General features: G+C 41.6%; 1 protein-coding gene across 6 annotated transcripts in view; it reads right to left on the bottom strand.

Moving 5' to 3' along the window:
• Ltbp1 (latent transforming growth factor beta binding protein 1) overlaps positions 1 to 26,032 on the bottom strand; it is a 405,289-nt gene that overhangs the window by 90,168 nt on the left and 289,089 nt on the right. For all 6 annotated transcript variants that reach the window (XM_070025342.1, XM_070025343.1, XM_070025344.1 and 3 more), the window contains 5 exons: positions 21,071 to 21,196; positions 19,616 to 19,741; positions 18,573 to 18,695; positions 14,045 to 14,164; positions 3,011 to 3,133 (listed from right to left, as the gene is read on the bottom strand). In XM_070025342.1, coding sequence (XP_069881443.1) covers positions 3,011 to 3,133; positions 14,045 to 14,164; positions 18,573 to 18,695; positions 19,616 to 19,741; positions 21,071 to 21,196 — 618 coding nt within the window. The remainder of the gene's footprint in view (positions 1 to 3,010; positions 3,134 to 14,044; positions 14,165 to 18,572; positions 18,696 to 19,615; positions 19,742 to 21,070; positions 21,197 to 26,032) is intronic.

Genomic DNA, 26,032 nt, shown 5'->3' with positions numbered 1-26,032 from the left:
CTCAGGGCTTCTTGCATGCTAGGCAAGCATTCTACCACTAAGCCATATTCCAAGCCCAGTATTTTTCTTTTCTAATAAGGGACAGAAATCTTCTTTGGGAGGAATTGGAAAGTTTTCTAAACAAAAATATTCAAGGCAAGCAGGACAAATGTCTTCTTTCCTTTTTTGTGCCAAAGGACAAATAAAAAACATTCAACTCTCTGTGTGACTGGAAGCAAATTTAGAGCTCAGTTAAAACAGCCTATCTCTAGGTATTTATAAATTGAGAACATACAATGGTAAAGATGTGCAGATAAAAATCATTTTAAGAGAAAGAAGCCATGAATGAGTAAATACTGTAAATAATATGTTTACAGTTTGAAAAAAGTCACTAGTACGGTTAATGAGGTGAAGGCAAAGTTTATGTTAAGGACTACCAAGGTTAGACCAGCAGAGTCAATATGATACTGGAAAAGTGACCAATTTATGATCTGGATTAAGTTTGACAACCATGGACTGTGGTTTGAGAAGGGATGATGAAAAATTTAAAGAAGATGTTATTAATATGGAAAGGTGGAATTAGATAGGGGAATTAGGCAAGTATTTAGTATATAAATAGGATTCCAAAGCCATGTCCTCTTATCCCTCACTGTAATGGGAGACACCATTAGAAATCAGAGAATCCAGCCAGGCGCCAGTGGCTCACACCTGTAATCCTAGCTACTCACGAGGCTGAGATTTGAGGTTCATGGTTCAAAGCCAGCCTGTGTAGGAAAGTCCATGAGATGCTTATCTCCAATTAAGCAACAGAAAACCAGAAGTGGCACTGTGGCTCAAGTGGTAGAGCACTAGCCTTGAGCTGAAGACCTCAGGGACAGCGCCCAAGCCTAGAGTTCAAGCCCCATGACTGACAAAAAAAAGAAAGGAAGAAAGAAAGAAAGAAAGAAATAGGAGAATAGGAGAATCCATCCATGTTCTCTATTCCCTCCCTTTCTTCCTGTTGTCTTTTCCCTTTCATCTATGGAAGACAACAATCCTTTCCTACCTCCAAGTCTTGTCATGTGTTGTGTCTTCTGCATGCTAAGTCTTTCTGCTTTTGAGTTCAGCGTTTCAAGACCAAGTTTAAACTGCAATACCCCTGGGACACTTTGTCAGATGCACACAAGCAGAATGTACTTCTTGGTGGTAACCAAACTTCATTCACACTCCTAATGTCACAGCCACGCTGCTATCCTGTGTCACACTCTGCCCCCATGTTAGCCCATTCTCCTCTCACTACCTCACCACCCCACCCCGCCCCATCATCTTCCACAGTCTCCACGCTGACCCTGGTAGGGACCACTGTAGTTCCATCTGCAGATGAGCGGAGCTCAGGGGAGTAAGCTGACTTTCTAAGCATGAACATCTTCCAGGTGGAAGAGCTAAGATCTGGTGTTTGGTTCTGTATAGTGGTGGGATGTGACCTCTGTAACTGAGCTAAATCTCCTGGTCCCAGCTTTCCCCCCAAGTTAAACCTCTGGACTTATTTAGACTTCATGAATTTTGTTTGTTTGTTTGTGTTTTTGGTGCCAGTCCTGGGACTTCAACTCAAGGCTTGGGTGCTGTCCCTGAGCTTTAGTGCTCAACCCTAGAACTCTACCACTTGACCCACAGCTCTACTTCTAGTTTTTGGTGGTGAACTTGAGCTAAGAGTCTAGAGATAACTAGAGATATGAACTTTGCTGCCCAAGACTGGCTTTGCTCCTCAGCTCTTATCCTCCTAAGCAGCGAGGATTATAGTAGGCATGAGCCATTGGCACCCAGTGACTTCATGGGTTTTTCCAATCATGTCCTCTTTCTGCTCTAAGATCCAGTGTAGGGTTCTACTGGACTGAAGCATCTAGCTGTCCTGTTTGCCCAGTTGGCCTTCCTCTACTTTTTATGACTTAAGAAGAGGAACCCATAATCCTGTAGACTCTTTGCCCTGAGCTGTTTCTGTCTGTCTTCCTCATGATTGGACTAGAGTTATGGGTTTTGGTCTGAGACAAGTGCTTAAGGAATTAGGAAGAAAGCTGCAGATATGTGCCTGGAGAGAAAGAACTAGAAGAAAACAGAGATATTGTAGAAAACATGATATTGCAGGTATTCTCCTCGAAGCAGGCATCTTTCATGAATAAAAGCAGCAGGTGCTTGCAGGTACCATTGAATTCCTTACTCACAGTGGGAGGTCCCCACTCTTACAGAACACCAGGATGCTCATTTATTACTTTTCTACTACCATGGGGGTTATCTCCTTAACTCCTCCACTTACACGGCAACATGGATTTAGGAAAGAAGGAAATTTTAAATATGCTTTTAGCATATTTAGCAAAGAGAAAGCAACCAATTATTTGATCATAAGAAAGAAGTAGAACATTAAAAATAATTAGAAAGAAACATTAGGGACACCATCAACAAATTACAACAAGGTACCACAAAAAAAGGTATAAATGATATATGAACATGTGGGAAAACTTACATAAGTATCACAGATAGAGGTCATATACAGATCTAAAGAGTGAAAAACCTGATAAATTTACAAAAGAAGAAACACACTAAATGGTTAATAAACCCATGTGAAATAAGCATTTGATAGTTAGGGTGCCACCAGCACCCAGGCTTGCTGATTATTTTTCAGACAGTCTCACTTCCTGTTCTGGCACCCCAATCTGCCTGTGTTAGGCTTCCCATTGTTGCCGGTATCACAGGTATGTGATATGGCACACAGCTTCTCTCTTCAGAGATAGAATCTTGTGAACTTTTCTGCTAGGATTAGGCTGACACCAAAATCCTCCCCATCTCAGCCTTCTGCATAGCTTGGGATGACAGATATGTGCTACTGTGCCCAGCTACGGGTTGGGGAGGGGTCTCATGAACTTTTTTACCCAGGTTGGTCTCCAACTGCAATCTTCCTATTCTCAGGCTACCAAGCAGGTAGGAATACAGGCTCGAGCCACTGATACCCATCTCCAGTCTCTCTGTCCTTACATGGTGGTGTGATCACTGCATTTACCTTGACAGTGCCTGTGGTCTGGTGTTGGGCTGTAACCCCGGTGGCATGAGCACATGTAGGATCCTTCGAGGTTGGCACAAGAACCGTTTGTGCAGACGTTTGGCTCCAGGCACTCATCCACGTCTTGAGCATGTTGCGTAATGGAAAGGAAAGAGAAGGCGGAAAAGAAAATAACGAATAACATTAGATTGGGTTAGAAATAAAATAGTAGACCTTCAGAGAACCAAGCAGATGCTTAAACTTCCCAGTTGGCCCTGAGGAGGAAAAGCAGCTGTGCCTGGAGCTCCACTGATGATGGTTCAATGCCTGAGCTCATTTTTCTGACAGTGATGCAAAACAGACCAAATCTACTGCAGGAATAAATTCGGGAAGGATGGAGGGCTTGTTTTAGGAAGAAGGGTAACTCGAGAGCTATCCTTCCCCCTGCAAAGTAAAACTTCCAAAGAATCAAAGATTTAGGGAACTGATGGGTTCAGTGGGATGAGAGTGCTATAAGCAACCTGAGAGGGTAGAGGCAATCTCTAACAGGCAGAGGAGAAAGATTCTAATGAACACCCAAAGACAGTAGTGACACCATGAGAAAATCCAGTCTAGAATTTAAATGACCAAGTGCAGTGGCAAACAGCTGGAATCCCACCCACTAGGTGGTGAGATCAGGAGGATCATGGAAAAATGTTTAGCAAGACTGCATGTCAACTAACCAAGAGCTGGATATGATGGCACACCCTTGGTTCTCTCAGCTACATGGGAAGTGAAAATAGAAGAATTGTGATCTAAGCTATCTCAGCAAAAATGCAAGACCCTAGCTCAAAAATAACCAAAGTGAAAAAGGGCTGGAGGCTTGACTCAAGTGGAAGAGTGCCTGCTAAACAAATCTGAGGCCCTGAGTTCAAGTCCCAGTAGCACCATCAAAAACAAAAAAAAAAAACAATCTAGGGGACAAACATACATGTTTGGGGAAGCTTGACGTTTCAGGGTGGAAAGTAGAAGTGGTAAACCTATAATGATAATAATAATAAAATAAAAATAACTAATAACTAATAAAATAATAAAGAATTATTCTAAAGTCCTTTTCCTTTAGGTAGCCTCTGAATTGGCTACCCAATTGTTTCTACCAGTTGGATGCACATTTTTATCTATACCCCCTGCTCTTGGGTCTAGAGTAGAGACCTTGAAGAGAGTCATGAAGCATCTAGCTGACAATAAGCAGTGCACACAGTTTTAAATCAAGATTTGGAATTTAACATTGAAGCTGAGTATGCTGGGATAAGCCTGCTGTCCTATTTACTTAGAAGCCAGGAGGGTGAGTGTCAGCAGCCAGGACTACATAAGAGAATTCCGTTGGAGAACTGTAAGTGGAGAACTGTGGTGTTGAAAACATGAAAGGAAGGGTCTGTAAATCAGCAGCAAGATTGAAGTCCACATACTGAAAGACAGCTGGCTGACTGGATATTCTGGCACAGAAAATTATAAACATGCCCATCACTTCAATACATTTCTATAAGCCAAACAAATAAATAATAAGACAACAATGAATAATGATAAATAATGAATAAAATAATAAATTTAGTAACAAGACTAATGGAAATAGCTACAGAATATCTAACAGTCCCAGCTCCTTGTCTCTTCTCAATAGGCACATGGAGTTTATTCACTTTTCACTGCATTTTATTAAAATTATCCTCTCTGGCTTCCAATGGAACCCAGCAACAGGGTTATGGTAAAACATGACAGAGGGTAGCTATGCATGCACCCATTTGTGCATTCCGTGTGCATATTAGAAGAGGCAAGGAACTAGCACTGCCTTGTTATTCTGCTGCTCTCATAAAACAACAGTAATTATGGTTAACTGATCCTAGGCCAGGATGACAAAAATAGCACTTGTAGCCTGGCTGGTTGTCCACCCGGTCTTTGGTTGTAGGCATCTATATTTTGTAAACATGGAAAGCAAACAACTTGGAAGAAGAAGCCAAGTTCTGAAGCCAAAATAAATAATGGAAGAGAATGAGCCGAGACACTAGACATGGAGATTCCAGACAGCAATGGGAAAATGCCAGGTCTACTATCTGGTTGGATTTCAAAAATGTTATCAAGTTCTGAAATGTACGGATTGTTCCCTTGTCCTTCAGGCATGAGAAATAGGTGATTTATAGGACTATAGAATATAATGTCTAAAGCTCCTACTTTCAAAGACTACATTTTTCTCTAAAGTAAGTGAGCAGGCACTGAAAATAACCATTTATGAGATACTCATAAAACTTCTATTCCTTAGGCTCCTACCACGATGAATGATGAAGAATGCCTGGTATGTCTACTCTTTACCTATTATAGACAAAAATCACCAGATCTTACCAGGCCAACCATCTACAAGTGTTTAGAACATGACCTTCATGATGCCATGCTCTGTGGGAAGGCTGGGGGGAAACAACCACAGAGCAAAACTTCAGGAAGGAATTTGTATAAAGAAGGATGGGAGAACCATCACACCCTGGTAGATATACATGGAGTGAAACAAACAGCACTGTGTATCAGTCCAGAAGTCACTCCTAAAGTACAAACCATGCATCCAGGTAGGTCAGCCCACAGGAGGTCCCTTGTTGTCCGATCCTGTGAGTCTGTACTACCAAGCTCATCCCTCCCTTGCCCTTTCTCCATACATACTGACACAGTTACACCTCTTTCCACTCAAAAGCCCAAATCAGAAATGGGGAATCAGCCCTTCTATGTTCCTTCTCTCTCCTCACATTCAACTTATTACGGAAAAGTAGCAATCTACCTCCCAAATATCTCCTGTGTTCCCCACTTCTTTCATTCCTACGACTTCCATTTACTCTCACCTGGTTGTATTGTAATGTTTCGACTTGATTTTCCTAAGCCTTGACGTTTGGAACCCATTATCTAGCTTATAAGAATAAAGTCTCTAAAATACAACTCTGATCAATGGCTACAGCTTATGTACTTTAAAAGCATCCAAAAAGTTCCCACTCTTCTTCCATACAGTCAAAAACAAAAACGTGTGCAGGCCCTAGTGGTAGCAAGAGTAAAAGGCCTCATCCCTGCAGTTCTAATTTAGAACCCTTGGCAAAGTCTCCCATCACGGGAGAACAACTTAGCAGGAAACAACTTGGTTTCTACCTAACCCCCGCCAATCATGGTCACCTCAGGCCTTCAACAGAGATCAGAGACGATTATGTAAATATGCAATGCATAGTTTCCATGGAAAATAGAGTTCTATACTGGACTTTAAGATACAGTCTTATAGAACATTTTTTTTCATGGTCACCTTAGGCCTTCAACAGAGATCAGAGACGATTATGTAAATATACAATGCATAGTTTCCATGGAAAATAGAGTTCTATACTGGACTTTAAGATACAGTCTTATAGAACTTTTTTTTTCTTTTGTGAGTCATAGGGCTTGAATTTGGGGCCTAGGTGTTGTCCTTGAGGCTATTTTTCTCAAGGTTAGCACTCTACCATTTTGAGCCATAGCTCCACTTCTGGTTTTCTGGTGGTTAATTAGAGATAGTTTCATCGACTTTGCTGCACAAGCTGGCTTTGAACCACAATCCTCAGCCTTCTGAGTAGCTAGGATTACAGTAGTGAGCTACCAACACCCAGTTTATATAGAACACTTTTATTGCCCACATTCTTCTACAATGAGTTCAGAAAACCTCAGTGTTGTATCTCACAGAAAACTTACCATGTTGGTAGGATAGTAGATTCCAAAGTCCAACTGTTCACCAAGGGAGTGCAGAGGAAATAATGACTTGATAATTTCCATTCAAGGAATTACTTGAACCTCCCAGAATAAAATAGGTGCTAGAGGTTTGTAAGGTCAGACTTTGTGAATCAATTCAAGATTTATACAACCTTCTCCTTATACGATCACCTCATCCAAAATGATGACTGTGATCCACAGAGAAATGTCCTACTTAAAACCAGACCTGCTACTCATGCTCACAGGATTTGCTGGACCACCCATCCTTAATAACCCTATCTGAACAAGGACAGTCAGGACAGTCTGGCGCCATTTGTCCTTACAGATCCCTGACAGATTCTGAGATCATCCCTTCTTTTAAAAAATGCTTCCACATCATTGTTGGAATCACATGTTCTACAATTCTTTGACAAGATCAATATAAAGGCCATGGGTCAAGATTTCCCCAATTCCACCTTTTTTCCTCTTTCAAGAAAAATGAGAACATTAACCTCCCCAGAGCCTCTGGCAACTTTCCATTCTTCCACAATAACACAGAGATGTCTCCCAGATGGTTAGCAATCCCACCTTGCTAGTTTTCATTGCCTTGAGATGCAATTCATCTGTGTCAGCAATTTTTTATTTTAGATTTCCCTTCCTAATAACCTGCAGATCTATCAGACTGTCTTGAAGATCTCCTCAGAGGGACGGGACCTACTGGGGTCAGAGGCCTTCAGGTGCAGTGTTAACCTCTTAGTGCTCCCAGGGAAGTGTCTCCTTAGGCCTCACCTATCATTTCCTGGGAGTTGCCTAGAATATGTACCAAAGTAACATTTCACATGCATTATTAGTTCCTATACTTTCAAGAGATGGATCTGTGAGCCACATAAGACAATCTGAGATTTGTGTCTCTGAGATCATCGAACCTCAATTAATCCCTTTAGTCAGCAACACAGACTTTGATGAGTGAGTATATTTGAGGTAAGAATAAGGGATCTTATTCTAGTACCTTCGTGTCATAGTGAACACCCAGGATTAGTGCCCATTACACCTGGACTATGACTTCAGTGCCTCCTTTTACATGAAAGATGATGGAGAATGTATTTGACAGAAAGCAAGCATGGGAAAATGAGAGGCAGATGCTGAGCAGGCTAGCATGGTAAAAGCACCTCATCTGCACTGGAGGTGTAGCAAATCTAGGATCTCAGGCCCTGCTGTCAGCTCTGATGAATTGAAATATGTAGTAGCAGAGCTGCTGGCAAAAGTCTACCTAGAAACATCACTGCTTTGAGCATCTGGAGACAGGCCAAGGCTGAATACAGCTGCCATAAAAAGCCAAGGATGAGCTCACAGAATTTGTCCACAAGGGCCACCAAATTACAGGCTTCTAACCTCACCTTTCTTTCCAAAGGAACATTTTGTCTTCTAGAAAAAAAAAATCTCAGCTGCAGTTGCCTATGGGGTAGGGCCTGCCATCTAAAACTTCAGAATTCCCGGGTCATAATTCTCTCTGCTTACAACTACTGGATCATTCCAACCCACTGAAGTTTCTCCCTTCTAGAATCTTTTCTTGACCTTATTGTCTTTGTTATAGTTGTTTTGGTCTCTAATGTTCTCATTTGTGTGAGAGTGTCACACTCATATTACACAAGAGAAAATGCTGGAGTCACAGATAAAAGATCTGCTTCTGCCATTTGTTACCTGTGGTCTTGGATATGTCCATTGACTCTCTGAGAATCAGTTTTCATAGTGTCTTACAGGGCTGACTGCTGGGAGCAGAGCACCCAATGAAACAGTCAAATCAAAGTCCTTTGCAGACTATAACATGAGAAAAAGGTTTTCTGAAAATAATTATTGTTCAGCATAAGCACTCTCTTTGCCATTAGAAGCATTTTACATTGTTGTTGTTGCTTCAGCAAGTTTCAGGATTTCTTTGGCACCTGGTACAAACACAGCTAAGTGACTGATGAGCAAATAGTTATTTAGGGATAAAGATGGCTTTTGTACATATTTTCAAAAAGGGTGCTCAGTTGTCATCTATCTAAAGATGAACATGGGATAAAAGTCTTCAATTTGAGTAGCTGTAGATTTTACAAAGGTTCATGCTGAATGCTGAATCTGGTAAATGATTCTTCACATAAAAAGACCTCCTAGAACGATAAGCTTTCCATGTTTACCCTGCAAAAAAGAATCTTGTTTTGGCCCATACGACAGCCAACCAGTTGTCAAGTGGACTGAATGACCAAAAAAACTCTTCAAATGTCCAAGACCTGTCAAATTTAGAAAACTTAAATGGAAGCCAGGATGATCTCCATAACTAGGAAGTTCTGATAAAATCGCAGACATTGTACTTCCGGGTCACATGGTCTGTCACAGCCTCCATGACAGAGTAAGGCAATTGAGAAAAACATCAAAGGGCTGACGGCCTAGACAGCAGGCCCCAACAGTCTTCTTTGTGAAGGTGTGCAAGCAAAGGGAAGTCAAAGAAACAGCAGCATGATTCCAGAAACCTAATTCTGTGTTAGGAGTCATTAATGACCCTACAGAGCAGTATCATGATTCCCAAGGATATTCTAGCTAAGTTTAAAAAAAAGCCAAGAAGTGAAAAGAAAACCACAGAATTATTTAACTTCATAAAAGAAAGCTCCCATGATGGACAGTTAAAAACTATATAGCCTGAGTTTAAAGAAAGATGAGCAGAATAATTATATTAGGGAAACATGATATAAAAGTTACTTTAATTTGTATCAATTTCCACTGCACTGGGGGAAAGTAGCGGTACTTGGGTTTGAACTCAAGGTGTGGTGCTTGTTTTCAAGAAGGTATTCTACCACTTGATTCATGTCCCATTTATGATTTCAGGTTGAGTCTTGTGTGTATTCCCCTGGATCATGATCCTCCTCTTTATACTTCTCCTGTATCTGGAATTCTTGGCTTGAACTACTATACCCAGCTTTTATTAGCTGAGACAGGGTCTTGAGAACAACGGCTTAGACAGAGATTCCTTTCATCTCTCACTCCTGAATAGGGCATACGTTACTATTGGATACAGTATTAATGGCAGTAAGAGATATGTGTTGGAGAATGAACATGATGGATATTTGAAATGGACAATGATGTACAGAACTAAACACAAACTATACAGGAGGAAAAGGTGTGCTTCCTCCAAATAGTACCTGCTCACATGTTACTGTTTTCACGCACAAACTCTGTTCTAATTCATAAGCTGCCTCAGAAGAGGCAGCCATCAGTAAGACCCAACTTACACAGTGTGATCCCAGTGAAACCATGAGTCCAGCAAGTCCATCCCTTAGAAGAGAAACAGAAAGTGTGACTGATACCCAATTCTGGCAGAGGATGAATGATTCTCTCTTGAGACAGCCAAACATTCTTGCTTGGCTTTTCCAAGGGAGGCCAGTGCATTTACTACCCCAGCCACACCTCTGCTTTTGACTCTTTGCAAATCAATTGCACATAAGAGTTTCACAGTGGCTGGTTTCAAACCTCAATCTTTAGATCTCAGCCTCCCAAGTGTCCCACTGAAAGAGATATTTCGTGTGTGTGTGTGTGTGTGTGTGTGTGTGTGTGTGTGTGTGTGTGTGTGTGTGTGTGTGTGTGTGTGTGTGCTGGTACTGTGGCTTGAACTCAGGGCCTGGGTACTATCTTTGAGGTGTTTTGTTCAAGGCAAAAGCTCTACCACTCGAGCTACAACTCTACTTCTGATTTTTTGCTGGTTAATTGAAGATAAGAGACTTTCCTGTCAGAACTGGCTTTGAACTGTGATCCTCAGGTTTTAACCTCCTGAGTAGCTAGTATTACAGGCATGAGCCACCAGTGCCCAACTGCAATAGCCTTTTTTTATTTTTATTTTATTTTTGTTTTTGGACGTGGGGCTTGAAATTTGGGCCTGGGTGCTGTCCTCAAGCTCTTCAGCTCAAGGCGAGAGCTCTATCACTTGAGCCATAGAACCACTTCTGGTTTTCTGGTGGTTTATTGGAGATAAGAGTCTCACGGACTTTCCTGCCCAGACTGGTTTTGAACTGCAATCCTCAGATCTTAGCCTCCTGAGTAGCTAGGATGACAGGCTTAACCCATCGGCACCTGGCTAAACAGCCCTTCTTAATGGCTATATAGTAGCAGAAAAGAAAGTCAAATCAACATGAAGACAGATAAGCTTAAAGAAAAAAGCATAATGTTGAATTTAAGTCACATTACATGCACCATGAATGTGTTTGATTATAACTGCGTAAAAAGTCCCAAGGGCTGGTGGCTCATGCCTAGTCAAAGAGGCTAGATCTGGAGAATCATGTTTCAATGCCAGCCCCGGCAGAAAAGACTGAAAGACTCCATTCTCTAAAATAAATGCCAAAAAGTTGGGCTGGAAGTGTAACTTAAATAGTAGAGCTCCAGGGGGCTGGAAATGTGGCTTTCTGGTAGAGTACTTGCTTAACATATATGAGGCTCTAGATTTGATTCTTCAATAAACAAACAAACAAACAGCAACAAAAGAGTAGAGCTCCAGGGCTGGGAAATTGGCTCAGTGGTAGAGGGCTTGCCTTGCATGCATGAGGCCCTGGATTCGATTTCTCAGTGCCACATAAGCAGAAAAAGCCCTAAGTGGTGCTGTGGCTCAAGTGGTAGAGTGCTAGCCTTGAGCAGAAGAGCTGAGGGACAGCACCCAGGCCCAGAGTTCAGGCTCCACAATTGAAAACAAACAAACAAACAAACAAAAAGAGCTCCAGCCAAACAAAGAAGCTGAATGTGCAAGAGGCCCTGAATTCAAGCCTCTGATAACACAAATTAATTAATTAATTAAAGGCACATGAAAGGATCCTTCAGGATCCTCCCCAGGGACCAAGAGGAGGCAGGCAGCACAGAAGAAACATTATTGTAAGGTTTATTACGGGGGGTCATATCTCCCAGGGAGGAGGAGTATATGGAGTCAGCCCCCATCCATGTTGCTGGTGGGTCTGGGGGAAGTGAGGTAAGTGCTTGCACAGGTGGGTCTGGGCAGAGAGAGGGAGTGGCCAGTTGTGGGGCAAGAATTCCAGGGCAGGAAGGAGCTCAGGTCTGGGTGGAGCTGAGGACCAAAGGTGAGGATAATACTAACAGTACAGCCAGTGACAGGAGAGGTCTAGAGAAAAATATTAAGATATCTGGAATACAACAGCCCTGAAAGGTGACAATCATCATCTCCATAGATGACAATGAATAAGTTTCCAATGTAGAGGTTTTCTCCAAAAGACAGGATTATAGGAATTCTCAAATTGTTCCTCTTCTTCTATAGAATTTTCCATTGAAAATGAGAGAGAAAAACAATCTCACTGATCAACGTTAAATATCTTGAACTCAGTTGACACAAAAGCTCACACCTGGTGACAGGTAACTATTAGAGATGGAAAGAGATACCTTGTTAAAACACCTGACCACCACAGAACCGGCAGTTACCTCCCCACCTCCCCACAGCCCTTTCCTTTGCCTTCATGGCGCTCATGATACCATCACCTCCATAGTTTCGCTGGTTTCCTCGCTAATCCAAACGCACGAGAGCAGCAGCACAAAGAGAGAGGACTTTCTTTGGCTCCCTTTCATGGTCTACAGAAGGTACTCCATATAACTTGTGAAATGAACAAATAAAAGCTAAGTTGTATTACCAACTCGCTCTACTCCAAGATAAGCTTGACATGGCAGCTTCTAAAGAGTCCTTTAAGGGCCAAAGTCCAAAGGTGAGAAATAAAATGTTGAAAGGAAGGAGAAGAGGGGCCAGTCATTCAATAGCATGATCAGCATCGAGCAGGAAAATTCAATCTACTTGTTGGCTCAATGTCAGAGGAAAGGAATGTTGTAATAGGTGCTTTTGGTCACAATCAGCTTTAAATCACTTGAAACTCTATTACCATAAAAAAATAGGATGGAAAGTCTATTTCATAATAATGTCCAAAGCCCCCATAAGAAATTTTGAGCTTCAAGTTCCATATAAACAAGAACTGCAATGGCCAATTCTGCCACAGAAGAGCGCCTTGATGTACAGATTGGAGACATCTTTATGATGCAAATTCACAACCTTGGCAACACAGAAAACATAGAGATTGCATGGAACCAAGGGGTTTAATGTGTGCCTTTGTTTGAGTTGAGCACCTGGGGTCCTATGCGTGCTGATGATTCTATCCAGCTGGTTGTCAAAAGCAAAATTACTTTTCAGTGAGATGCTGCTTCTGCCACTACGTTGAAACAAAATGTGTGTGCACACACATATAAGAACTCATTTAGCATTATTTACATTTGAAGAACAATCATTTGCCAATCTGGCCAGTCACATTCTATTAGTAACTTCATGCATCAAGGTTGAGTTGTTACAAACTATAGTTAGTTAAGGGAACTCTCGCGCCCTTTCTCCAAGATCATGCCTTCCTGTGTAAAAGGAAGAACACAAACAAAATTCTGACAGGCAGCTATGGACTTTCATGCCAAATGGCAAAATTAAAAACAATGGCACTTTATGACTAGCATAGATAATGCTTATCAAATAAACAACTAATGAATAAACATCTTTTCTTCTTTCCCCACAGACCTACAGTTACTGTAGATAAGTTGGTAGACATTCTTGGGGAAGGAATAGGGGTCAGGACAGGGACCATTATACCTGGTGATGAGTCCAAAACTTTGATGTTGAGAGGGGCTCTGCCACCTATTTATTCCCATCCTCTAACATACCTCAATGTTTTTTCTGAGTTATTGCAATGAAATCAACATTTCTAAGAGTCGACTTCCCAGGGTCCATCCCTTTGTCTGTAGCAATCCTTCCCTGCTTCTCTATGCTCAACTACACTGGACTTGTGGACTATGACCTTCTTCCTCCCTCCCTGATCGCTTGCATGCGCTGTTTCCTCAGCCAAAATAGTCTCCCCTTCTTCCCCACTTAATCCTCAACTCAAGAATTTTTTTTAAGGGCAATGCATTCTATCATGAATTCTCATTACAGCACTTGCTCCATTTCAGTCTTCTTTGTGACATGTTTGGGTGCAAACCAGTGCATCTCCCTTTAGCACTTCCAATGTTACCTGGTTTTGGTTACTGAAAATCATATTAAGGATCACAACGTGACTCAATGAGAATTATTTATTCCTTCTAGAATCTCACATCTTGGATACCAACTCACTGTCTTATTTGTTCTACAGTTAAAATTACTTAGAGCATTTCTGAGACTGCTATAAATTAATATTTTTTTCTTTTTATTGCAAAAGAGGGCTAAATTGGCCTTCCACTGCTCAAGCAGGAAATAGAACATGCAAAAGAAATAGACATCTAGAAGGGATGGAACATTGTGGCACCTACCAACACATTGTCCATTCCAGCCTCGGAAGCCTTCCGTGCAGGGGACACACTGGTAAGACCCTGGGGAATTCACACACTGCTCATCTGGACAAGTACTTGGTGTCAAGCATTCATCAATATCTGAAAGACCAAAAAACTAGGTCACGGACATTTTTTCCAGAGAACCAAAGTGAAATACTACTTGGAGAAAGTACATGATACCTACATTTCACTTCAGAAAACAAGAATTGGGTGAAAAGTTGGGGCTAGACTTTAACGCATGGCGTTAATGTGGTTATTACAGGTATACTGGCTGCTTGTGCCTGGATTAAAGTTGTTTTGCACATTCCAAGGAAGAACTTTGCCCCAGTTCTTCAACCAGCAATGACAGCTCTCTCCACTCTGGAGTCAGTCTTTGGAGATCGGATCTGTGTGTGTGTGTGTGTGTGTGTGTGTGTGTGTGTGTGTGTGTGTGTGTGTGCGTGTGTGTGTGTGTGTGTGTGTGCGTGTGTGTGTGTGTGTGTGTATGTGTGTGTCTATGTCAGCCCTGGGGCTTTAACTCAGGGCTTGAGCTTTGATCTGTGTTTGTTCAAGGCTAGTGCTTAACCACTGGAGCCACAGCTCCACTTCTGGCTTTTTTGGTAGTTAAGTGGAGAAAAGAGTCTATTAAGACTTTCCCAACCAGGTTGCTTCAAACTGTGATCCTCAGATCTCAGCCTCCTGAGTGGCTGGGTTTACAGGCATGAGCCATCAGTGCCCAGTGGAGATCAAATCTTTTTAGGTAAAGGCATAGTTTGCCAGCAAGATACACAAAGCCTGGTTGGTGATGGATGTCAGCTATCTTCTTGGTGACAGGTTTTCTAGCAGACTGTGAATAATCTTAGGAAGCCTGGCTGCTTTTAAGAACATCCCAGGGGGAAAGACACCTGAAGTATGTTGGGGCTGTGGCAGAGGTAATAATGGCAGCAACTTTAGAAGAGAGAGACAGAGAGAGAGAGAGAGAGAGAGAGAGAGAGAGAGAGAGAGAGAGAGAGAGAGAGAGAGAGAGAGAGTATGTGTGTGTGTGTGTGGTGTGTGTGTGTGTGTATGGTAGTCAGAGGCTTGAACTCAGGTCCTAAGTGCTGTCCCTGAGCTGTTTTGCTCAAGGTTATCACTCTACCACTTGAGCCACAGCTCGACTTCCAGCTTTTGTAAATAAGAGTTTTCCAGATTTTCCTGCCCAAGCTGGCTTCAAACCATGATCCTCAGACCTCAGCCTCCTGAGTAGCTAGGATTACAGGTGTGAACCAGCAGTGCCTGTCAACTTTAGGTCTTTTTTCCCCCTACACAATTTTTACTTATTGTAAAGGTGATGTACAGAGAGGTTATAGTTATATAAGTCAAGTAATGAGTACATTTCATTTTGAACAATATTACCTCTTCCATCCTTTTCTCCCAGTTTTTCCCTCCTAGTCCCCCTCCCCTACAAGTTGTATACTTCATTTTCAACATAGTGTCTAGTGAGTATCACTGCTACATTAGTTCATCCTTTGTCCCGCCATTTCTGTGCTACTGTTACCCTCCCCCAAACCAATAAACTTACATACAAGACAAAGAATTTATATTTATATTTACTGTGGTAAGACATATTAAAAAATTCTATTTGACCATAGTACCATCTATTTTCAGAATGATTTTTATCTCCCTAAATTGAAATTCCATTCAATAAACAATAGCTGACTTTAAGTCTTTTTTTAAGGATGATTAAAAGCAACAAAATGGGAAAAAGCATTCTCTAGGAGAAAGTTCAGTTTGAACTATGTGGTAACAATTGGCCAGGCAATTGGAAGAGTGGTTTTGTAGATATCAGGTATAAGTTTTCCCACATAGACACAAAGCACAGAGATCCTCTGAAATACCACACATAAATGGAAAAGTGAAGTAGAAAAAAATATCATTGTTTCACTAAATAACCACAGATATCCTATGTTTTCATTTGGATCAACTGTTAACCCTTATCTCCTATTACATTTTCATTAGACATTTGAGAAAAGATGTTTAAGATGAAAAAAGTTGAAGATAACAGCAACAAAATAAGTTTCAGGTCAGTATTTTCATTTTTCTTTTCTATCAGTTGAAAAATTCTTGCCAATAAACAATGACATACTGTCAAATGTTCTGGAACTTCTTGTCCTCCCCCCCCCAAAAAAGAAAAAGATGTCTACCGATTTCATTTTTCCAAAGAGCATGCCAGCATCCTCTGGATAGAAATGTGACTGTTAAATGAGAGAATGTCACCAAGCCAAGTTGGGACAACACATAAGCCAGGAGATGAGCAAGGTAAGATACCAGCCCTGGGTTTCCTGCGACTTATGCCTGTCCCCTGTAAGTTAGGGACTGCCTTGTGACACCTCAGTCCAGCAGGGGGGATGTATGAGATAATGTCTGTAAGTTACAATGGGTTCCTTGGAGACCTGCAATGTTTGAATGCAGCTTTCGTTAGTGACAGCTGAGAAAATCTTTGGTGAGCCAGAAGCCCAGGGCCCTTTGGTTCTGGTCCACAAGGAAATTAGAAAACAGTCGTATTGTTTGGCTCTTCCTCTTTTCAAGATTTTTTATGAGAATAGAATGATGGATTACTTATTCTGAAAACTAAGGATAATTTCTATAAGTGTGTATTATTGGATAGGCTACCAGTGTTCACGATAGAATTTTACAATTTCTTGTTTAGAGGTTTCTATCTTTAATAATATATACTACCTTTTAGGATCTGATTTCTTTGTATCGACATGCTCAAATTCAGCACCCTTTTATGTTTCTGGCACTCTCCTCCATAGGTCTAAAGGACTAAAAAGCTTTATACAAAAACCAAAAAAAGTGAGAAGGGAGAAGTATAAAAACAAACAAAACAAACTAGAACTTAGCAGGGCACTGGTGGGCATACATCTATAATCCTTGTAATCCTAGCTACTCAGGAAGGTGAGATCTGAGGATCACACTTCAAAGCCAGCCCAGGCAGGAAAGTCCATGAGACTCATTTCTAACCACCAAAAACTGGAAGTGGAGCATGGATCAAATCTGCCTTCAGCAGAAAAGCTAAGGGAAGATACCCAGGTCTTGAGTTCAAGCCCCAGGAGCAGTGTACACACACACAAACACACAAAACCCTAAACTTGGGCCAGGCATGGTGGTTCCTGCCTGTAATCCAAGCTCTAGGTGGCAGGTTTGAGGCCATCTTGGACTACATAATGAGATTCTGTCTTAAAAAAACAAAACAAAACCCAACAATGACAGCAATAACTAAAACTTGAGAACAAAGTGATGGGTGCCCCAGCAGAGAGCGCCATTCACATTTATGTTCATGACAGTCCTACAAGGTAATGTCATGGCTGCCATGTTCCAGGTGATGGGGGTTCACAAGGACTCAGAAGTATACCTGGATCAGGTATAAGGGCTGTCAGGTGATTCCAGTCCTTATTGGCCCAAGCCACCCTACAGCACAGGGAGAGTCCAGCCGAAGAGGACAGTGGGACATGTTGGCCCTTGTCCCATGGTCCCTTAGTCCTCAGGAGAGCATGAACGCTCTCTTCTGATCTGACTTGATCAGACATCCAGTAACCTAAAACCTTCCCACTTGTCTCTAGCTTAGAACCCAAGGGGCTGAGGCAGGGGAGGAAGGGATGGACTACCAAAAAAAAATTATCTAATTAGCTTTTACTCCAAGCCTGGGTCATCAGACCTGTGAAGAAAAAGAAGCCAAGCAACAGCTGAGATGAGGCAGGCCCACTGAGTCTGGCCTTTCTTAGTTTGAGACACCAGGTTACAGAAGACAAGAGACAGGTCAGCAGGCAGCCAGACAGGGAACCCTGGACCCCCTCCACGTTCTCCTCACAACTCCAAACTACTCCCACAGTGCTCCCTGTACCCTTGGCTGAAGCTGATATACAAATTCAGGAACACGTACACACAAAAAGTACCATGATGCTTTCACAAAGAACTTGGACAAGCAGCACAGCTACAGGAACAGGAACATTAATTAGGAAATAATCCTGGCCATGAGCACGATCGCCTGGTTTGAGTGAGTAATGAAAGCATTTTATCCAGTACTAAGAATTCGTCAGGCATTCTTTCTAAATGGAGTCTGCACAATAAAACAACAAAAAAGTCTCAGAACACATGTCAAAGGAGACAGTTGAGACAAAAGAATGCATCAAAGTGGAAAGGTTAAAAAAAATATAAAATGAGCAGTGGTCACACTTGCTCTGTGTTCGAGAAGCACCAAACCAGCCAGGTACCCTAATGAAGTCTGGGTTATACTAGATACTAAACAATTAACTGTTCTACGGTGATCTCCACTAAAAATACCAGCAGAGACAGATAATGAAGTGACAAGAAGGCCATGATGGAACAAAATCTAGACAGAGCTCCAGAAAAGTAGGCCAAGTCTGTGACTCCAGACAGCTGGAGGAGTGAGGATGCGCTCACAGGCTTTCGCCAGCCTTGCATTCCACCATCCCGTGTGCTCACCATGGGCGGTCACCACCATCTCCCAGTCCTCTAGCACACTTACCCTCACAACGACCCCTCCTGGTCATCCGGTAGCCGCTGTCGCAGTATTCACACCGGAAGGCCCCCATGGTGTTCACACAGTGGCCGTCCCCACACACATCGGCCCTTAGACACTCATCCACATCTGCGTGAAGAAGAAAACAGTGTCCAGGTTTACTCCCCCAAGGAATCATCTCACATCTCTCTTTGCTTCGTTCAAATGCAATAAAGAAGTAAACGGGAGCCAGGAGCCAGAGGCTCCCACCTGTCATCCTGGCTACTAAGATCTGAGGATTGTGGTTCGAAACCAGCCTGGACTCTTCTCTCTAATTAACTTCCAAAAGCCCAGCAGTGGAGCTAGGGCTCAAGTGGGAGAGTACCAGCTCTGAACAAAACAGCTAAGGGACAGTGTTCAGGCCCTGAGCTCAAGGCCAGTATGACACAAAAAAATAATATAAAATGTGATTGATTTTGCCATCATCCCTTTGATATGTTTGGTATATTCCAAAGTTAAAATAGTTTTGATTCATGAGGTGGGGAAGAACCATATTTCACTCTTGTCTTCAATCCTCCTTCAGAAATGTTGGAAAGCTGGATTCAGTGGCTTATGACTGTAATCTAAGCAATTTAAAAGGTAGGATTGGGAGAATCACAGTTGAAGATCAGCTTAGAAAAAACCTTTCCTGAGATCCTATCTCAGCCAATTAAAAAGCTGGACACAGGGATACATGCCTGTTATCCCAGCTATGTGGAAAGTAGAAATAGGAGGACCTCCATCTGGGCAGACCTAGGCATAAACCTGAGACCCCATCTCAAAAAGGATTGAGGGGCGTGATTCCAAGGGCAGAGCACCTGCCCAGCAAACCAAATACCATAAAAAAGAAAAGTATTGGCTAGAAAAATATCCATTTTCTATCTCCCAGTGCCTAATCAACTGCTATGTCAGAATAGGTGTTTAATATAAACATGGCTGGGTTCTCTGAGTAGGCCATAAGCTTGATGGGGTCCTCAGGATGGAAACACCAGATCTGAGCATGCATATATCAGGAAGAGTACTGCCTTTACCTATGCAGTTAGTACCCGCCTCACTGGCCATAAATCCTGCTGGGCAAATACACAAGAAACTTCCTTCGGTATTTTCACAGCGTCCCTGGGAGCAGAGGTGTTGCACATGAGCACATTCATCAATATCTGTGAACAAAAGTGTGTGGGAAAAGATTAGTAGTATGCAACAAAAACTCAGGCTCCCTTTTATAAAGACAAACCTTTCTAACTGAGGAGAATAGGAAAAGGAGACAAGACCTATCTATCACCCCCACCAAGCTGAAGGACTATTAATAGAAAGAGGAAAGAGGCCTATTGTGTAGAGCTGTAAAAGCTAAAGCTAAAATAACCCAGGATGATGGGGCGTCACCAAGAGCTGATATTTTAAAGGGCTGAGTTTCTCAGTGGGCTCATCTAAGCACTTGGTGATTCATTGTTCGAAGGACCTCAGGGACTCTTCCACTATGCATACACAGCGGACAGGGGAAGGGCTGGATCAGGTCATCTCTGTGGCCTTTTCTACTTAATATTTTAGCAGCTAAAGGTGAGTATATGCAAATGAAGCAGAAATAGCAGTGTGGATGCTGCTTTAGCCACCCATTCCCATAAATACACACAATTAATTGTCACACACATATTAACTACTACTATTTTACCAATGTCTTAAATCTTAGTACTGAATTTTCACAGAAAGATTAAATACATTAAAATTATTTACTTAATTCCGTTACTCTCTGAGATACTTTCCCTCCTTGCAAAAAAAAATAAAGTCTGAGATCCCTTATTTATAAATGCATTCATAGTTCCATGCTAACATAGAGAGATCTTCCATCTAGAAATCTCTTAGAAATCTTATTTTATATACCTAGATGAATTCTTTGTTACAGCACCTATAAGTAATAATTTTGTTTTGTGCAGTACATATTGATACCTATTGTTGCAGCTTGTAATTCATTTACTATATCTAAAAACTTTTGGTAAATGATTCTGCCTTTATGTGAGTGATTTGCATAAAGCAAATAGATAAGAGTATTTGTACATTGAAGTATGAGAATCCCAGACATTTGGAAAACATTTTTTGAGTTTCCTTAGCTCCAAATAGTAAAAAAAAAAAAAATTTAAAGTAAACAGTCATATATGCCCCGCAAATACTTAAACTAGTTGAAGAAAAAAATGATCTAAGCATACAAACATTTTGTATTTAATAGTATGGCTATCAAAATTGTATCGTACTGGGCACTAATGGCTCACAGTTGTAATTCTAGCTACTAAGGAGGCTGAGATCTGAAGGATCTTTGTTCAAAGCCAGCCAAGGTAGACAAGTCTATGAGACTTGATCTCCAACTCACCAGAAAAAAAAATCCAGGTTGACAGTGTGGCTCAAGTGGTAGAGCATTAGCTGAACAAGCAAACTGGGTGTGCACAAAGCCTGGAGTTCAAACCTCACTATCAGCATGAAAGAACAATGTATCTTACCAATGCATTTCCTCTGCTGCTCACTGAACTTGTAGCCCTCATAGCAAATGCAGGTATACCTCACAGGCAGGTTAATGCAGTGACCTGCTCCACAGATGTCAGGGTTCACAGTGCACTCATTGATTTCTTTAAAAGGAAGCAAAAGTAATCTGAGAAACCCAGAGGTGAACATAAAGATTTTCTTGCTATTAAAGACAGTTACTATGTGTTTCCCAGCTAGCCAAGTAAATTACCGCTAGGTATGCATTTAAAAAGACAAATATGACTATGAAATTGACTACAATGTCTGATGATTGCTTTACGATTGATTAGACAGTCCCTAAGGTCATCAATGGTCCCTAATGGGATAGTTTCTGAGATTAATCGTAGTAGAAACACATAAGGAGGCCACGTTGAAAATGGTAAGAAAATCAACTGGGTTTTGTTTGGTGGTTTTATCTTTTTGGGGTGGTACTGAGATTTGAACTTGATCAAAACCTTGCAAACACCAGTAAATATCACGTGACCCCCACCTCCCACCTCAAAAAGAATAACGATAAAGAAACAGTACATTGTGATCATTCAGAAACCAGGGCTAAGAAAGATGCTGGCATGAGGGAGATGTAAGAACCCGGGGGTGAATAGATTGGGGCCTCCAAGCAAGACAGGCAGGGAACACAGCTTTATTAGAAGGAGAAAACAGGTAAGCAACTGCCACTGACAACCCGCCATGCCCTCCGCAGAGGGGGATGTGAAAGACTGCTTTAACAGAGATCCCCCAAGAAGATTGTTAGGTCCGCGGGGACAAATGGCCTTTTCCCTTTGCTCTCTCTCCCTGTGTGCCTGCATGAGGCTCTGCTCTAGAAGTTTCTGCCCAGCACCTCTAACCCAAGCAACTGGCATGCCTGGGGGCAGTGGACGATCTTCCAGGCTCTGAGGTCACTTCTGCAACCTCAATGTTCATTTCTACATCTGCTGAGGCCACACCCCTCCCAGGCCACACCCCCACCCAGGCCCCCCCCCTCCCCTTCCCTCCCCTATATAAGCTCTCCCAGCCATAATCCCATGATCTCTCTCTCTCTTCCCCCCTTCCCCCTCTCTTTCCCCCTCCCTCTCCTCTCTTTCCCCCTTCCCTCTCTCTTTCCTCCTCCCTCTCCTCTCTCTCTCTCTCTTTCTCCCTCTGTCCCTCCCTGCCCCTGCCCCTGCCCCTCTGTATCCATCTTGTGGGGGCCAGTGCTTTGGTTCTCCTTAATAAACTCTCTTCTGCTTGACCGTGGGGGGGGGGGTCGTTCTCCTTTCAGCAACCCTTAGCAAAGGTAACATAACTTGGGGCCAAAGCTCCTCTCCAAAACCAACGCCATATTCTTCACTTTTCAATATAGTATTTACTGTGCTAGAAGTTTTAAGGTTTCATATGCAAATTCTCCCCCAGGGCTCCCTTATGCCTCATCAAATCGGTTTTAGCTCCTGAGGAGGCTGAGACCCGGAGGACTGCATGGCAAAGCTTGCCAGGACTGAACATTTCCAGGGACTCCCTTTCCAAAATAACCAGCCAAAAGCTGGACTGGAGATGGGGCGCAAGTGGTAGAGTGAGATCTGAACAGTCAAGCTGTACAAGAGCTACAGGCCTTGAGTACAAACCCTTGTACAGGAACATTAGAAAATACTACTGGAAGTGGCACTGTGGCACAAAGTGGTAAAGCGCTAGCCTTGCGCAAAAAGAGCTCAGGGTCAGCACCCAGGCTCTGAGTTCAAGTCCCACAACTGACAAAAATAAAATTGTTTACAGTATACTATCAAATTCTAGAAAAAAATAATTCAAAAGACTGAAAACACAGATGATTAACATGAATGTTAAGGGACTGCCATAGTAACAAAAGGCAATGCATTACAGCATAAATTAGAGAGAACTGTTTATTTGCTAAAAAAAAAAACAAAACAAAACAAAAAACAACAGCTGGGTAAAACACTATAGGATAGCCTATGACTTCAGTCACACAATAGTATACACAGGGAAGAAGAATTGAAGGAAATCAATCTCAACTTTGCTATTTAAGGGTTGGCATTTTCTTATTCTTATTTTTCCTTATTTTTAAAATTTTCTAGCCAAGTACGCCAGACCCAGAGAAACATAGGTCGCATGGTTTCCCTCATTTGTGGTAACTACAATATGCCTAGGAATCTACAAATAAACATACTGGGTGGTAAACAAGGAGTTACAAATGAACTAATGGAAGTGTAGTAGACTCTCCGGAGAGCACAAATAGTATTTCTTTAAAAAGATCAAGTCAAAGCCCAGCAAGATAAGTACCAGTAAATGGGTACTTGCAAGAGGCAAGGGTGGATACGAGTGGATAAGAGCCAAGAGGATAAGAGTGGAAGAAGGAAGGGGGAGAGGGGAAGAATGCAAGCGAGAATTCACTGTAGGTACTACAAAATTGAGAAACTGAGACATAGAAGGGAAGGAAGGGGTGGGTCAAAGGGAAATAAAGACGTGGAAGTGGTGACACGGATCAAGATGCATTGTACATATAAACTGCTCTGTTAATTGGCAAAAAACTCAATACATAGCCTAAAATTAAGGTAAGTAAGGGAAGGTCTGAGTTAAGAGGGATGGGTGAGAATGTGGAAAGGGGTGACATTGATCAAGATGCACTGTATTCGTGGTGACTCCTTTATACAACTATTTAAAGACAATAAAAATATTCAAAAAAAGATATTTATAGCATTCCCCCAACTCTCTATAATGAGCATGTACTAGTATTTCTGCAACCAGAAAAGGCTCCCTTAAAATATTATTTTTAATATTATATATCTATATCATCTATCTAACTCTATCTATCTACTGAGAGACAGAACAAGACAGAGAGAGAGAGAAAGCTCTTACTAGATTATGTTCTTAGACTCTTAGGTAGTAACTGTCTTTTCTGTAGGAAGTTCATAGTAGAATAGTGTAAGAAATGTACCTTAGCTAAGTATTGGTTGCTCATGCCTATAAGCCTGGCTATTCAGGAGGCTGAGGTTTTAGAATTATAGTTAGAAGTAGGCCCAGGTAGAAAAGTCCATGAGACTCTTATCACCAATTAACTATCAAAAGCCAGCAATGGAACTGCGGTTCAAGTGATAGAGCAAAAGAGCTAAGAGAGTGTCCGGGCCCTTAGTTCAAGCCCCAGGACCAGCGCATGCACATGCATGCTTGTGCATACACACACAAATGCAAGGAAGAGATACAGAGATACAATCTCTATCTTCCTTATAAGTAAATATGTCTTTCTAAAATAATTGAAATTTAGATTTCTGGTTTCCTTTGGAATGGCTAACTTTTCAATATACTTTCCTCTGTCATTTTGATTATATTTGCAAAAGGAAGATGGATTTGTTAGAAGGTGAAGTTATATCTAGGGGCTAGGATAGGAACAAATCAAAGGCTTTTAATCTAGTCTTCTGTGAGGCCGATGAGCAGTCACATTGCTTCCTCCACACAAGACAATTTCTTCATCTCTAAATATTTGCTGTTTCACAGACCAGCTTTATGATGTAAATAGGATGGATTAGAAGTCGTCAAAAATGTATTGCTTAACTCAAGATACATTGCTATGTTACAGTTTACTCATGCATTTGGATTGTTTTTTGGAAAGTTGACTGCAACATAATAGTCAAGAATTACAACTCTTTTTAGTGGGAGGAATATAAATGCATAACAAGGGCTTTCTTTCAGATCTAGAACCTTAATTCTTGATGAAAAATGGTGAGGAATTGTAGTTGATTATCTCCTACATAGGCATCTCCACAGAGATGAACAGCATTGTTCCTAGCTGGCAAGGCTTTAAACCCATAAAGGGAGATGTTGGGTTGACCCACAAAGTGACATCAGTATGGAAGGGGCAGGTTTTAAACCATGCTTCATTTCTCCATTGGTTCTCTCATTTTGCACAGCGATGAGCTACATATTCACTTCAGAGAACCCTTTCATTCACTTGCCATGCAAGATTTACCCTAGTAAGAAGACAGAAGTAGCCACAACATCATTTTCTGATACCTAGTCTTCAAATGGATCATCGGTTATTTCAATTAAGGTAAAAAGAACCAAGTTATTAGTACTCATCTTTTAAAACTTTAGAAACATATTTCTCAGCTTTTCTCTCTTTTCCTATAAGGTTTTCATTCCCAAGCACAACGTCAAGTACACAGAAAGGAAAATCTTAAAGAAGCATTTTTTGCTCTTTCCATTTTGTTGTTGTTGTTGTTAGGACAGGCAATGTATGTTAAGTTTTTCAAGGACTGGAAGGTGGCTCAAATGGAAAGCATCCAATAGTCTATCAAACCAGTGGCCTCTATGAGACCTTTTCACACATCCCCCATAATGCCTACTCATAGGCCTCTTGGCTCACAGGATGATTTACCCTTTCTTGCTACGTGCACCCTGAGACAATTTCCCCTAGGCACATCAAGAACCCTCTTTCCCTTTTGACAGAGTTCACTTGGAATTTGGCAAAACAGCCATAGTCAAAAGCCAGTGGAAAACCAAACATTATCTATTCCAACACAAAAGCCAAGAGTGAATTTAACAGTTTGATATCTTTATTTTCTAAAACTAAATGGAAAAGAAAGCCCTTAGCAAAATGAAGATGCGCCTGTTGACCATGTTTCTTCATCATGTAATTACGGAGTGAATGAATGAATGAATGAGCATAAAATCAAGTCTGACAATCAACAGCAAAGCATGATGACTTTACATTTAATGCAGGTTTGTTTTTCTACCCCATGCATCGTGATTTGAGACTGTCATGAGCCTAGAAATAATACTTCAGGGACAAGGGGTCAATTCTGAGTTCTGGAAAAATTGGATAAGCAACTAGTTCTGAAAATGTTTGGGCCATGATAATTAGAAAGGTTTCCATAAGGCAGTCATGGAAGACAAAGAATGATTTCTGGCCTGTCTGTAAAAGCCATGGAGAAAGTTCCAGAAGAGCTGGAGCAACC

This window comes from Dipodomys merriami, unplaced genomic scaffold (assembly GCF_024711535.1).
Source record: "Dipodomys merriami isolate MVZ:Mamm:240054 unplaced genomic scaffold, mDipMer1.0.p SCAF_17, whole genome shotgun sequence".
NCBI lineage: Eukaryota > Metazoa > Chordata > Mammalia > Rodentia > Heteromyidae > Dipodomys > Dipodomys merriami.
Note: the sequence above shows the minus strand (reverse complement) of the source record. Positions and strands in the feature narration are given on the sequence as shown.